Source organism: Glycine max, chromosome 19 (assembly GCF_000004515.6).
Source record: "Glycine max cultivar Williams 82 chromosome 19, Glycine_max_v4.0, whole genome shotgun sequence".
In the NCBI taxonomy this organism is placed as follows: Eukaryota; Viridiplantae; Streptophyta; class Magnoliopsida; order Fabales; family Fabaceae; genus Glycine; species Glycine max.
This window is the reverse complement of record NC_038255.2, coordinates 29,445,705-29,460,624: the sequence shown is the minus strand read 5'-3', so window position 1 is coordinate 29,460,624 and position 14,920 is coordinate 29,445,705. Positions and strand designations below refer to the sequence as shown.

At 34.4% G+C, this 14,920-nt stretch overlaps 1 protein-coding gene across 6 annotated transcripts; it reads left to right on the top strand.

Annotated features, from left to right (window-relative positions):
• The first annotated feature begins 1,710 nt into the window (after positions 1-1,710).
• On the top strand, positions 1,711-13,743 carry LOC100812893 (GDSL esterase/lipase 5). Of its 6 annotated transcripts, none has more exons than XR_001386609.3 (12): positions 1,711-2,189; positions 3,047-3,179; positions 3,273-3,331; positions 3,478-3,565; positions 3,647-3,752; positions 3,846-3,959; positions 4,812-4,910; positions 5,381-5,465; positions 6,237-6,360; positions 6,458-6,477; positions 12,006-12,090; positions 12,422-12,571. XR_001386609.3 is itself a non-coding variant. In XM_014771924.3 (5 exons), exons 1-5 carry the CDS (start codon positions 11,829-11,831, stop codon positions 13,602-13,604), a joined length of 984 nt encoding a protein of 327 aa, XP_014627410.1. In that variant the 5' UTR covers positions 11,451-11,828; the 3' UTR covers positions 13,605-13,743. The 6 variants fall into 6 exon arrangements, 2 of the variants coding, with proteins under 2 accessions (XP_014627410.1, XP_003555143.1); XR_001386610.3 differs by having other exon boundaries at positions 6,458-6,582; XR_003265728.2 differs by lacking the exon at positions 6,458-6,477.
• Positions 13,744-14,920: the final 1,177 nt, after the last annotated feature.

Sequence of the window (14,920 nt, the reverse complement as noted above, 5' to 3'; positions counted from 1 at the left end):
GAATATGCAGTGCCCTTTGTTGTGCAAAGAATTCATCATAGATGCATGGCAACTCTACTATGCTCAAACTAAAAGTGCAGATGTAGTCCTTTTAATTGTTGTTGTTTTGCCTGATCTTGACATCAAATACATGATTAAAATATGCAAATTACTCAGATTGACTGCACTTGTTGAGGTACCATTGGTGCTTTTTTTTTGTTTGTTTCCTAAATTTGAATGACATTCAAATTCAACATTAACAAAAAATTTTAAGCCTACTGATATATGATGTTTAATATGAATCTAGTCTTGTGCTATGTTTTAAGTTTATCCTATTTTGTGTAAACTTGGTCCTAAGGTGGGTCATTTTGAGTTTTGAATAGTGCTATGTACAAACAAAGAACCTCTTTAATATTATGATTTTGAACATGAAAGCAAGAATTGAAGTGTATTAGATTCAAAGTGGGTCACTTTGACTACGTCGCTTTCATGGCCACGACCGATGTAGAATTCCAGACGTTCTACATCGGTTATTAGGACAATCGATGTAGAATGGTCAGAATTCTAAGACGGGTGTGCCTCAAGACCCGTCTTTGAACCGCACAATTCTAAGACGGTCGAGCAACCGATGTAGAAAGACGCGGGTGTTTCAACAACGCCGGTTACAATGACGCGTGATAATCGATGTAGAAAGACGCTTTTAACTGATGTAGAAATGTAATTTTGTAGTAGTGAATTAATTAAAAAACTAAAATCATAACACCTCAAGAATATATTTAATCAATAAAATAACATTGAAATTTATTAAAAATATTATATAAATATGTCTATTTTTGTCATTTTATATTTTTTCAACTATTTCAACAAATAATTCTATCGAACACTTATGATATATTAAGCTAACTTAAAAGTTTTGAGGTACCAACTTTTCAACTATTAGCTAGTTTTTTAGCTTTCATTTATTTTTTAATTTTTAGTTAGTTTTGTCAAACATGACTTAAAACATCCAAAGTTTAGAAATAGAGGGAGTATATAACTTTCTGTGATTAAAATGGTGTAAAATGGCACTAATTTTAATTAAAAAAATATTAAATGTCCACCCCAATTTTAGAGTGAATAATAATATAAAAGGGAGGGAGAAAGTAAAAAGAAAATAAATATAGTTATAAGTTAATGGTTTTTACTTACAACTGACAATAATAGATATAATTTAATGACTTTTACCTACATATAAAATAAACTATAGGTATTATCTATAATGACAAACAAATACAATTGTAAGTAAATGTATGTCGGTAGGTAAAACTTATACATATTATCTAGGATGGACCCAAAAAACTTATTTAGTGGGGGCAAGAAAAACTTATATAATATTTTTACAAAGAAAAATATCATAAAAACTTTTATGGTATAAGTAATCTTATGACTTTTGTAAAAATATTATAAAAAATTTTACAATATAAGAAATCTCATGACAACAGTACTAGAAAAAAGGCTTTCTACAACACTGTTTTTACATCGGTTATACAAAAACAGATGTAGTAAGTAAAACGATGACATTTTCGTGGATAATTCTAACTTTTTAAAGAAGGGTACCTTAAAACTGGCTTAAAAAATGCTTTACGGTTTTAAAAATGTCTTTGAAAACATATGTTTTTCCACTCTCTATGCTGACATGGCACGTTATAATTGGGTTAGCTTAGAAACCCTATATCTTACTTTTTCTATACCCTGACTCTTCCATTCTCATTGCTGTCATAGAGAGCGGGGGAGAGAGAAGAGACAATGACGCCTCACTCACCTCTCCGTTCCTCCCCGCTCTCTGATAACGGCGACCCTTTCCACTGGCCGCAAAATGACCTCTGCGACAACTCCCACGCCATCGTCATCGTTGAGACAACATCAACTCAATTCGCCCAGGCCGTGTCCCTCACGCTGGAATCCGAGCACTGGAACCCGTCACCGAAGAACTTCATCACCCATCCCATGAGGCTTTAGACGAGGTTGCCGAGCGCCGTTGGTCGAACGTGACTGAGGGCGGTGGCGCCGCCCAGTCCGATGGTGCAAAAAAGAGAGGTGATGGCGAAAAAGGTGGCGTTTGGTTTCTTGTTCAGCGAAGTAGTACCGTGTCTGATTTTGTTTTTAGTTATAGCCGCGGATAAGACCCATGGTTGGAGCGGTGACTCTTTTGACCGCTACAAGGAATACAGGTTTAAGGTTTTCTCTTCTTTTTCTTTTATAATTGTTTTTATTCCTTAATTGTTTGAGGATGTTTTTTTTAATACTATTATTTTGTTATATAACTATGACTAACTTTCATTGGAAAACTATACTGGTTACTTTTGGTGAGATTTTCCTTTTTTAACCAGGTTTTTTCCAACCTATCATAGACACCCAAACCCAAGAACTTGTTGGTGTACTATTGTTATTTGAGTCAACGCGTGATCAATTGTCGTTTAATTTCGTTGAAACCTTATTTTGAATCTAGGTTTTATTTACTTTAGGTTACTTTATTGAAATTAGGAAAATGAGTATATAAGTTGTTGTGTTAAACAATAATGGTAAAGGTTGTCGAAATTGCAGGTATTGTTTATCAGTGAATGTTACTACATTTGTATATGCAACATTTTAAGCGTGTGATATGGCGTATCAAGTAGTAAAGGGGAGACGCATAATCAATCACCACCTGCGTTACCACTTTGATTTCTTCATGGATCAAGCAAGTCACAAAGGACTCAATTTGTTTGATTTTTGTTTAATTTTTTTTAAAATTAAAATTGAGTTCTGGTCATTGAGATTTTTTTTTTGTGTTCCATAAAAGAAGCTCCTTTTCATCCTTTTTTGTTAATGCCCAGGTGAGATTTTTTTGTATCTTTTTGCAACCTTTTATCGTGTCTTCTTATGGATTAATATGGGTCTCCCTCGATTTTTTGTTTTAGGAGTTGGGGGTTGAGTGATAATGGAAATAGGCAAGTATATAATTTGGGTTCAATTGGGGATGTATGAATGCAGAATTTTATGTCATGAGGAACTGCTTGTTGATTTTGTCATGTGGGTTTTGAATTAGGTGGAGTCTAATGATGGTTCAGCTATAGTAGTCACACCTGGTGAATCTATGACAGAGGCTCTGAAAACAAATTGTGAGATGTGTCTGATTTTAATTGCAATAATTCCTATGACACATGAGTTTTACTCGTGAGGTATACTGATGATATACATAGGATTTAGAAATGGCACATACTTGCCTACATGTGTTTCCAACGCTTAATTTATTGTGTTCTCATTTTATTTAGGTAATATGTGAGAGCGTGAGAGGGCAAAACTTTGTGAACTTGAATGGAGCTTACAAAAGGTTGGAGGTTTTCTTATCACAATTAAAAAAAACATTATCATGATGTTGTTGTTCTAAATGCACATATTTGATTCTCATTTCACTAGTTTGGTTTTTGCTTGGATTTGTTCCATTTTATTTATTTTTCTATCTATGCATGTGATCAGAGACATACTCATGTTCCTTAAGGCTGAAAAACACAGTTGAAGAAGATGCAATAAGGTTGCAGCCTGGATCTAGTGAAGTCCATATGTTGTAAGTTTTACTTGTTTGTTTTTTTGTGTTTTTAATCTTTATGATTGTACCTCTTGAAAAAATTTCTGAATACTTGTACAGTTTTCCAGATAGCCTTGGAGATGATTTGATTGTTGAATTTCAAGAATCCAAGGGAAAGCATTTTGGTCGTGTTCTTGTCCAAGTGGCTACTATAGCTGATGATCCGGTAATACTATATGTTCCTTATTTTTTTTGGACGTTATTGGTTCCTATCATGAGTGATGATCATCATGATAGAATTCATGTTCAACTGAAACAGGCTGACAAATTACGCTGGTGGCCTATTTATCGTGAACCAAACCATGAGCTTATGGGCAAGTTACAACTGTATGTAAATTATTCAACAAGTGCAGATGACAATAGTCACCTCAAGGTTAGTTAATGTGAACAATGACTTGATTTTTGTGGACATGTAAGCTGTAGCAGTGAGAGCCTCAGATATTGTGAGCAGTTCTTTCTTAAATCACCATCAAACTATCATGGCAACTTAAAAAAACTAGGGATTCTTCAACTGATAAATTATTTAAAGTAGAAAAGATAATTATATCTCCTGGTAAATTCCCAGGGCTTCTTATATAAGATAATGGAAGTTATTTTTATTTTTTAGAATCCATTTTATGATATCTAGAACTGAATTTACATGATATCATTACAAGCCATTGTGTTTTTGGGCTGCCAAAAATACAATACTATTTGATTAAGTATTTTGATTTTAATGTTAAACTTTATTTGCATTCATTCATCAGACATATAAATTGTATGATTTTACATTTTAGTTTAGATGCAATGTAAGGATCTGTTTAGTTTCAAAAACAATTACAAAACTGCCACATTGTTTGTCAGCCATGGTAGTTGCCATCAGACATACTTTGTTTCTTGTTTTTAGTGATTTGTATAGGACTAGTGGTCCTGAAAACAATGAAAACAAGAAACATTTCTCAAATAATATTGGCCCAAAATTTTCAATTCATAGGCAGGTGTCACTCTCTGCCACCCCCTTTCCTTTCTTGTATGTATCCTCAACAAAAAACGCAAAAAGAAACAACGATATCATTATTCTTTGACAACATATTAGAAATAGGAAAATAAAAATGTTTCATGTGCTTTATGTTGGAGTATTTATTTTCTCAATGATGTGCTATTTTAAATTCTTGAGTTTTCTAATTTGTGCCTCACGTATTCACATTTTATTCTCTTTTCTTGCAATCTCGGAATGGTTCTGCAGCAGAGACAGTTGCATATGACTTAGTTTTGGAAGTTGCAATGAAAATCCAGGGATTTCAGCAAAGGAATTTATTGTTGCACGGTCCAGTGAATCAAATAGGTTTTCTCATTATCCTGGCTTGCGAAACAGATTAACTACTTTTGTATCTGTTTTTTTTCCCTTAAAGTTCTTTTTATCGAATAGTTGAGTGCTCTTAACAGTGTTGACTAAATTTAAGTTGTGTTAGAATAAATTTCTCAATAAATATTTATAAGAGAAAAGAAATAAGAAGATAAAATAAATTGAGTATTTCTCTAATTAAAATTAACTTATGCATAAATTAATTTATAAAAACTCTCTTATTTAACTTTTTCAAAAGTTGATAATAACTTATGGGAAAAACTTAATTTCTTTTACCCTTCTTATTTTCTTCTAATTGCTTATTGAGAAATTCGGTGAATTCTAGAGGGGTGGTAGTTTTTTTTTTACTCATTATTCTTTGGTTTATTCCGGTACCAAGGAAAGCTCCAGATTGAATCTCATCATGACAGCCTTCCATGTGATTTTCTTTGGATTTATCATTGTGGCAGGTTATTGCAATGGAAGTGCCAAAAACTTGGTTAGCCAAAGTGCATCCTTCCAAAGGCACCCCATTGAATGCCACACTCTTTTTGGGTAAGGATTTTCAATTTTAACTAGCATAACACTAGTTAGTTTTTTAAAATTATTTTTATGGGTTGCCTTTATTGCTATTCATATTTTTAAATTATTTATGTATATTTTATTATTATACTATTATAGATATTTTAAAATAATAATTTTTTAAGCTTAAAATAATAAATCCTATAGTAAAAAGATTGAAATGAAGAAAAAGTGTATTATTGTAACAATCTAAATAGAAAAGGAAAAAATGGATCAAATTAATCTAATTGAAAATTTACGGACGATTCCAATATGTTATTGATATCCTACCTAACAATATTAAAGTGTCTTCTTGTTTCATAACAAAATAAAATTTTAATTATTTTTTCTGTAGTTACAATAACTTTTTTCTTTTACTCCTTATAGTTTAAAACATCTCATTTTGATATTTATAATTATAATTTTTTAATCATTTTAATTTTTATTGTTTAAAATTATCTAATATCATTATATATAAATCATTTAAAATTGCTATAAAGCTAACTATTTATTATGTGGGTTTTCACAGTGAGGATTGATGGGGTATAGGTTATTAATTGGTGTTTACTCTGTTGTGTTTGGGTTTTATGAGGTTGTGCCCTTTTTTTATATAATGAAGGGTTTTGTTTTAATTTTTGAAGTTAGAAAGTTTGGTTGTGTGTGGTTTGTTTTTCAGTTTGTGTGCTTTGGGGAATCTTTGTTCTTTTCTTGCACCAGTGTGTACCTTGGTGACATAGGGATTGAATCGTGGTTGTTGTGTTGCAGATGCGCCACAAGCAAGGTGTGATGCATCGGGATCTTAAGCCAGAGAACTTTTTGTTTGCAAATAAAAAGGAAACTGCAGCTTTGAAGGCTATAGATTTTAGGTTGTCGGTGTTCTTTAAACCAGGTAACACTTTTAGTTGGTGGTCAAATCGATGAGTGTTAATAGTAATTTTTACATTTAATTAGTGCTTGATGACTTCTGTTTTAACATATACATTCAGGTTGACCGTAACACTGCCATGTAAGTTGCTATGTCAGAATTTCTAAAATGCCAAATGGCTGCCTTCTACATTTCTTTTATATTTTGTTATGATACCTTCCAAGTGCCAAAGCTCAAAAAGCATAGGTACATTCATATCTTTTCAATCGGCTAAAAAAAATAATGTTATTGCTATCCTACAGTGGGGAGTTCTAAGTACTGGTGGATTTAGTCCATAATCTTCATGGTCTAAAATTCCTCTGCTAGCTACATTTCACATTTGCTTGCATCGTGATTGTAAATTTTTTAATTTTATATATACATACATATATATAGGGGCTATGGGGCGTTCGGGTTCTACTACAAAAAGACATCATTTTGAAATTCCGACCACGTCAATGTGATCGGGGTTTAGCGAAGTTCATAAAAATAACATCAATTTTATAAAAAAATAACTTCTACAACATCACATTTTTAATGGTTTTTCGAAGGAAGTGCAAAAACATCCTATTACGATACCCAAAACTCAAGGGACATTAAGAGAAGCTCAAACTAACTAGGAGATAGGCATAGAAGTCAAGATTACCTTAGAGAAACTACAAAAGAAAGAATTGGAAGCTTGTTCTCCACCTGTGGCCCGACGGATTTCATTCCGATTAAAGCGTTCCTCTTCATGTGGTGGTCCAGCAGCAAGCAACGACTATTCATGGTAGCCACCAGTGGTCGTGGGTGGTGGAAGAGGAGTTTCTAGGGTTGTTTGGGCGGAATTTTGAAAGAGAGACGCGTGAAATCGTGTTTTTCATGCTAAAGAACGTATTTATAATCTGTAGATCTCGCTTAGCAAGCTCATCTCACTAATCGAGTTGCAATTGCGCTTAGCGTGCTTGTCTCACTAAGCGAGATATCCAAAAGTGTTATTTTGTAAATCCTAATGGTCAAAGCGTGAAGATGTGGGTTATGAACCTACAGCCCAAATTTGAAGGCAATCCAACAGTTTACGAATTCAGGATTACAGTTTTACTAAAACAAATTTAGATAAAACTTGAAATCCCACAGTTTCAACATAGGTCAATCAAACTCTACATAACCTAGCATCCACATCAAGAAATCGTACATAGCAAATTTACACAGCACCTCAACTCATCCAAATCAATTAAATAACACAAGAATTACATTAAACATTAAGCTATTGCAATTTCATGGCGTTATAGTAGGAAGTTGTTTATTGGTTTAAAAACTGGATACTTAATGCATGTTGTAACACTTAAATTTGGAGAACTCACTTAGTTTTTTAAATTCTTTAAAAATAACTTATAAAAATAAGTAGTTTTTTTTAAAATTAAAGGAAACTCACTCTTAAAAATTAAATTCAAATTTTTTATGTATATTTGATCTGGAAATATATATTTAAACTTAAAATCAATTTTAAAAACTTGAATCATTGAAACAGAAATTCAAGCTCAAACAAATAAAAAAAAAGTTAACGGCGGGGCCGAAAGGTAATTGGATCGGCTAAAGTCAATCCTATTGATGAATTTTAAAATTTAATGTTTATCAAACTTCTAGACTAATATTACTGCATCAAACTTTTACATTAATTAAATTGTGTTTTTCATGTGTGTTTATAATTTATTTATGTTATTTAGGATATGTTGGATAAAATTAACTAAAAAGTTAATTAGCTAGAAGTTGAAAAGTTAACTGGTTGAATGATAAGTATTTAGTAAAATTATATGCTTAAGTAGCAAGAAAATATAAAATTACATGAAGGATAAAAATAATAAATTTTACCATAAATACAACAACAACAACAACAACGCCTTATCCCACTAGGTGGGGTCGGCTACATGGATCAACTTCCGCCATAATGTTCTATCAAGTACCATACTTCTATCCAAACCATTAATTTCGAGATCCTTTTTGATAACCTCTCTTATAGTCTTTTTGGGTCTTCCTCTGCCTCGAATTGTTTGTCTTCTCTCCATCTGGTCTACTCTCCTCACTACAGAGTCTACCGGTCTTCTCTCTACATGCCCAAACCACCTAAGTCTATTTTCCACCATCTTCTCTACAATAGGCGCTACTCCAACCCTCTCTCTAATAGCTTCGTTTCTAATTTTATCCTGTCGAGTCTTACCACACATCCACCGCAACATCCTCATCTCCGCTACACCTACTTTATTCTCATGTTGGCTCTTGACCGCCCAACATTCTGTTCCGTACAAAATCGCTGGTCTTACCGCAGTCCGATAAAACTTTCCCTTTAGCTTGATCGGTACCTTTGCATCACATAACACCCCCGATGCTTTCTCCATTTCATCCATCCTGCTTGAATGCGATGATTCACATCCCCTTCAATTTCCCCATCATCCTGTATTACAGACCCAAGATATTTAAACCGTGTGACTTGAGGGATAATATGGTCTCCTATTTTCACCTCTGAGTTAGAAACCCTCCTTCTTTTGTTGAACTTACATTCCATATACTCCGATTTGCTTCTGCTTAGGCGAAAGCCATGTGTTTCTAGAGCTCGTCTCCAAGTTTCCAACCTCTCATTCAACTCCTCCCTCGACTCTCCAAGGAGGACTATGTCATCTGCAAAAAGCATGCATCTCGGCGCTATCTCTTGGATTTGTTCCGTGAGGACATCCAGAATTAAGGTAAAAAGGTAGGGGCTAAGGGTTGACCCTTGATGTAAACCAATTGTGATGGAAAAATCGTCTGACTCTCCACCCTGTGTCCTAACACTAGTCGATACCCTATCATACATATCTTGGATAGCTCGAATATATGCAACCCTAACCCCTTTCTTCTCTAGAGCTTTCCACAAAATCTCTCTAGGCACTCTATCATACGCTTTCTCCAAGTCAATAAAAATCAAGTGCAAGTCTTGTTGGGCCATGCGATATTGCTCCATCACCCGCCGTAATAAATAAATCGCTTCCATGGTCGACCTTCCCGGCATGAAACCAAATTGATTCTCAGTAACTTGAGTCTCCTTTCTTAATCTCCGTTCGATCACTCTTTCCCATAATTTCATGGTATGACTCATGAGCTTGATTCCCCTATAATTTGCACAATTTTGTATATCCCCCTTGTTCTTATAGATTGGCACTAACGTGCTTCTCCTCCATTCCTCCGGCATGCGTTTTGACCTCATAATTTCGTTAAAGAGTTCGGTGAGCCACTCAAGACCTCTATCTCCAAGAGTTTTCCACACTTCAATAGGTATGTTGTCTGGCCCCACCGCCTTACCATTACTCATTCTTTTCAACGCTTCCTTTACTTCCTGTTTCTGAATCCGACGATAGTACTTATAGTTCCGGTCCTCTTCTCTTGTGTCTAGACTGCTAGAGTCATATCCATATCCATCATTAAATAAGTTGTGGAAATACGCCTTCCACCTTTCCTTGATATCCTTTTCATGCACTAAGACTTTGCCTTCTTCATCCTTAACACACTTTACTTGATCCAAATCTCTAGTCTTCCTCTCTCTACCCTTAGCAAGCCTATATATAGATCTTTCTCCGTCCCTGGTTCCTAGAGCTTGGTATAGTCCGTCAAAAGCTTGGGCTCTTGCCTCACTCACCGCCTTTTTGGTTTCATTTCTAGCTATCTTATACTTATTCCAAGTTTCAGAATTTCTACACCTAGACCATTCCTTGAAACACTCCTTTTTTACTCTAACTTTGCTCTGAACATTTTCATTCCACCACCACGATTCTTTACCCCTAGGTCCAAAACCTCTAGATTCACCCAACGTCTCTTTAGCCACTTTAATAATCTCTTGGGACATCTTGTTCCACATATCATTTGCACTTCCTTGTGATTGTCCACACCAACCCTCCCATATCTTTTGTTGGAAGATTCCTTGTTTCTCACCCTTCAAGTGCCATCATTTGATCCTTGGTGCTACCAGAGGACTTCTTCTCTTTGCCCTATCTCTAATTCTTACATCCATAACCAAAACTCTATGTTGGGTAGTCAAGCTCTCTCCCGGGATAACTTTACAGTTCAAGCAATAATTCCTATCAGACTTCCTGATAAGGAAGAAATCTATCTGAGAACATGTCCCTCCACTTTTGTAAGTGATAAGATGTTCCTCTCTTTTCTTAAACCATGTATTGGCTATAGAAAGATCCAAAGCCTCCGAAAACTCCAAGATGGATTTACCCTCCCCATTCATCTTCCCTAGGCCAAAACCCCCATGCACCCCCTCAAAACCTCTAGCCACGCTACCTACATGTCCATTGAGATCCCCTCCTAGGAAAACTTTCTCTCCTTGGGGTATATCCTGAAGTACCCCTTCTAGATCCTCCCAAAATTTTACCTTAAAGTGTTCTGCTAACCCAACCTGAGGTGCGTACCCACTAATAACATTAAAGGTGTCATGTCCCACTACCAATTTTAAGACTATGATACGATCTCCTACTCTTCTTACATCCACGACATCCTTCTTCCACTCCTTGTCCACAATAATCCCTACCCCATTTCTTGATCTGATTTTTCCGGTATACCACAGCTTAAATCCCGAGTTGTCTAATTCTTTCGCTTTTTCACCTGTCCACTTAGTTTCTTGTAGGCACATAAAATTGATCTTCCTCCTCACCATAACATCCACTATTTCCATAGATTTTCCAGTAAGTGTGCCTATATTCCATGTACCAAAGCGAATCCTCCTGTCATGAACTAGCTTCTTTACCCACACCCGTTCACGAAAATGTGGGAACCCTTGCTTACTTTTCACTACATCCGGGCGGCGATGCAGCGGCCCTTGCTCTTTTGACACTGTACTCGAGCCATACAGCGCGTTGCTTCCGGGCAACGACCTAGCATTCACATTATTACGTAATTGATCCAAAATTTTACCATAAATAAATAAAATAAAAAAAATCTAATAAATATTTAAAGACAAAAAGAGAATAAATATAAGAAGTTAGAAACTAGCATTTTAAAAAATATTACTTCAAGTAATGTCTTAAAAAATGCTAAAATCTATTAATAAAATTATTTATCAAATAATCAAATAAATTTTTTAACTATTAAAAAAATTAAAAATTAATTAAAATATCTTACAAAATATGTCCATGGATATTATTAAATATACCAACTATATATTACTTCTTATTTTTCATCAGAGATAAGGTTTAATATTTAGTCTTCATAGGCTTGATCTCCTCGTTGTTCAACTATGTTAATATACCATTTGTACACGGTATTCTTTGTCGTAAAAGTCTCACATGCTGAAGATTCCACAATACATTTTTAATAATTAAATTATTTAGATAATGCAGGAAATTTGGTTTTCATTTTGCATGTGCTCACAAATGACCTATATAAACACAAGTTGCTTATTAATTATTGAGTTCATTGGAAATTGAAGTGAAACTCAGATGGCAAGCCCAAAATTCAGTTTCTGTTTCCTAGTTCTTTTCGTAAGCAGCTATGGCATAACTTGCTGCCTAGGGGATATATGGCATCCAAAAGAACATGCTGCCTTATTTGTATTTGGAGATTCATTATTTGATGTTGGAAATAATAATTACATCAATACTACTGCTGATAATCAGGCAAATTACTCTCCATATGGGGAAACCTTCTTCAATTATCCAAGTGGTAGATTTTCTGATGGTCGCGTGATTCCAGATTTAATAGGTATGTAATAATTTTGGTTTTATGAGCTTAATTAATTAATTAACAGCTAGCTATACCTGCAATAATATGAGAGCTATATTGCAGCTGATTATGCTAAGTTGCCTCTAAGCCCACCATATCTTTTTCCTGGTTATCAAAGATACCTTGATGGAGTCAATTTTGCATCAGCAGGAGCTGGGGCTTTGGTTGAAACCCATCAAGGACTGGTCTGCTGTATGTTATATTGTTAACTAATTCAATATTGTTGTACTCTTTTGGCTTAGGCATTAACTAATTTATATCCAACTGCATGAGCGTATGGCATCTATATATTTTGGTATTTAATTTCCAGGTGATAGATCTGAAAACTCAACTAAGTTATTTCAAGAAAGTCAGCAAGATATTGAGTCAGGAACTAGGAGATGCGGAAACCACAACTCTGCTGGCCAAGGCAGTGTACTTGATTAACATTGGAAGCAATGATTATTTAGTCTCTCTGACAGAAAATTCGAGTGTCTTTACTGCTGAGAAATATGTCGACATGGTAGTTGGTAACCTTACAACTGTGATCAAGGTATATATTTAGAAGTTACTTGTTTGGGTAAACTTATCCAAAATCACTTCCGGAAGAAAATAAGAAAAAATACATGAATTTCTTTATAAATTAAAATTAATTTATACATAAGTTAATTTATAAAAGTTTTCTCATACAACTTTTTTAAAAGATGAGAAAGTATTTATAAATTAACCAATACATAAGTCAATTTGAATTTATGAAAAAACTCATTTCATTTTTTTCCCTTCTTATATAATTTATTCTCTTACAAGTGTTTCTGAATAAACTTACTCAAACATGCTCTAAACTTCTACATTTAAGCATCATAGTTCAACTTGCTATAAATCGTATACCATTCTAATTGATATATGTAATCTGAAACATTAATTACATTAGGGGATTCACAAGACAGGAGGGAGGAAATTTGGGGTTCTTAACCAGTCAGCTTTGGGTTGTATTCCATTGGTCAAGGCACTATTAAATGGATCTAAAGGTTCCTGCGTGGAAGAAGCTTCAGCGCTAGCCAAACTACATAACGGTGTGCTTTCTGTGGAACTTGAGAAGTTAAAGAAACAACTAGAAGGATTTAAATATTCATACGTTGATTTTTTTAACTTATCATTTGATCTTATGAACAACCCCTCAAAATATGGTAGGTATAATGTAACTGCGTATATTTATAGTAAGTGAAAATTTAATCTCATCTCTCTGTTCTGATTTTGGTGCCTTAATTTTCTGTAAAGGGTTAAAAGAAGGCGGCATGGCATGCTGTGGCAGTGGCCCTTACAGGAGATATTATAGTTGCGGAGGTAAAAGAGCAGTGAAAGATTACGAGTTATGTGAGAATCCTAGCGATTATGTTTTCTTTGACTCCATTCATCCTACTGAAAGGTTTAATCAGATTATTTCCCAGCTTATGTGGAGTGGAAACCAAAGTATTGCTGGCCCATACAATCTCAAAACACTATTTGAAGAATAATCCAATCATGTTCAGATAAATGTCATAGTTCTCTCTGTGGGTACTGATAAATAAATGATGAAACAATGTAATCAGCAGTTACAATTGTAACATCTTGATGGATTAAAGAAACAATACTTTTTTTTTTGCACAGCAAAAACAACTGATATATTATAAGAAAGAGTAGTGCTTTACCACAAGAAGTGGCAAAACTTGTCCCAAAAGATACACGATAGGCAGCCTCCTATTTCTGGTCTGGAAGATTTATATGTCGGAGACCTTATTGATCACGAGAAAAGGGAATTGAGAAAGGAGCTTCTTGATGATTTGCAATTTGTTCGATGAAGATTCTATCCGAATTCGGCAGCTACCCCTATTTGGAGGTACAGCCATAATGGTATTTAACTATTTATAATGTTAAAAGCGTTAATCATAACATTCTTGACAATGAGCATTTTTTATGGAGACTTCTAAGGGGCTGCTTACCAACAAGACAAAGACTTACCACAAAAGGTGTTCTTTGTCCTCCTGCATGTCCGTTTTGCTCGAGCAATTTTGAACATGAGTGGTACCTCTTTGTTGACTACAATAAAGCAAAACAGTTTTGGCATGAAGCTGGTCTTTGGTCTCGTATAGACAGTAAAATTCATGAAGCTGGTCTTTGGTCTCATATAGACAGTAAAATTCATGCAGTGGATAGGATAAAAGACTTGATCTTTGACTCCCTTCAACATCTTAATTGTGAGTTAAAATGCAATTTTTTTTATCGTCTTGTGGTCCATATGGAAGAGCAGAAATGAAAAGGTTTGGAAAGAGCTTGAAAATCCACCAGCCACATCCATTTTTCTGTCAAACCAATTCTACTCAGAATGGTTGTATGCCTAAAGCAACTAGACCAGCACTTTCTCCTTAGCGTTCAAATATAAACTTGATTTTGGGCCTTATTTATCTAAACAAGAAAGTTCAAGTTCTAGAAGATTCTAGAAGACATGCTGAGCTAAAATTCTAGAAGCATGTTCCAAAATAATCTATTTAGAAGATAATTATAATAGTATGTAGAATATTCTAGAATCTGTGAGTAACTTTATATGTATAAAGAAGGTTCTAGAGAGTCATTTGCAACCATTAGATTCAGTGTGTGTTGGTAAAACCCTAACCATTGGTTTGGGAGGAGCCACTAGTATAAATAGGGGTATTGTATTAGAGTTTGTATGAAGCCAAAAAACAAGTCACAAATGAAGAATTAATCATTTGTACAAGTAACCTCTTCCTCCAAACTTTCTAATCTCTCCCATTCTCAAATATTTCATTCACTACTAAAATTTCATTCCAACAAA

Excerpts from the sequence above, each read along its gene's own strand:
- LOC100812893 (XM_003555095.5), top strand. The coding sequence starts at position 11,829 with ATGGCAAGCCCAAAATTCAGTTTCTGTTTCCTAGTTCTTTTCGTAAGC. Across the intron at positions 12,297-12,421 it reads TTGAAACCCATCAAGGACTG|GTGATAGATCTGAAAACTCA; the intron begins GTCTGCTGTATG and ends TTTAATTTCCAG. Across the intron at positions 12,644-13,021 it reads ACCTTACAACTGTGATCAAG|GGGATTCACAAGACAGGAGG; the intron begins GTATATATTTAG and ends TAATTACATTAG.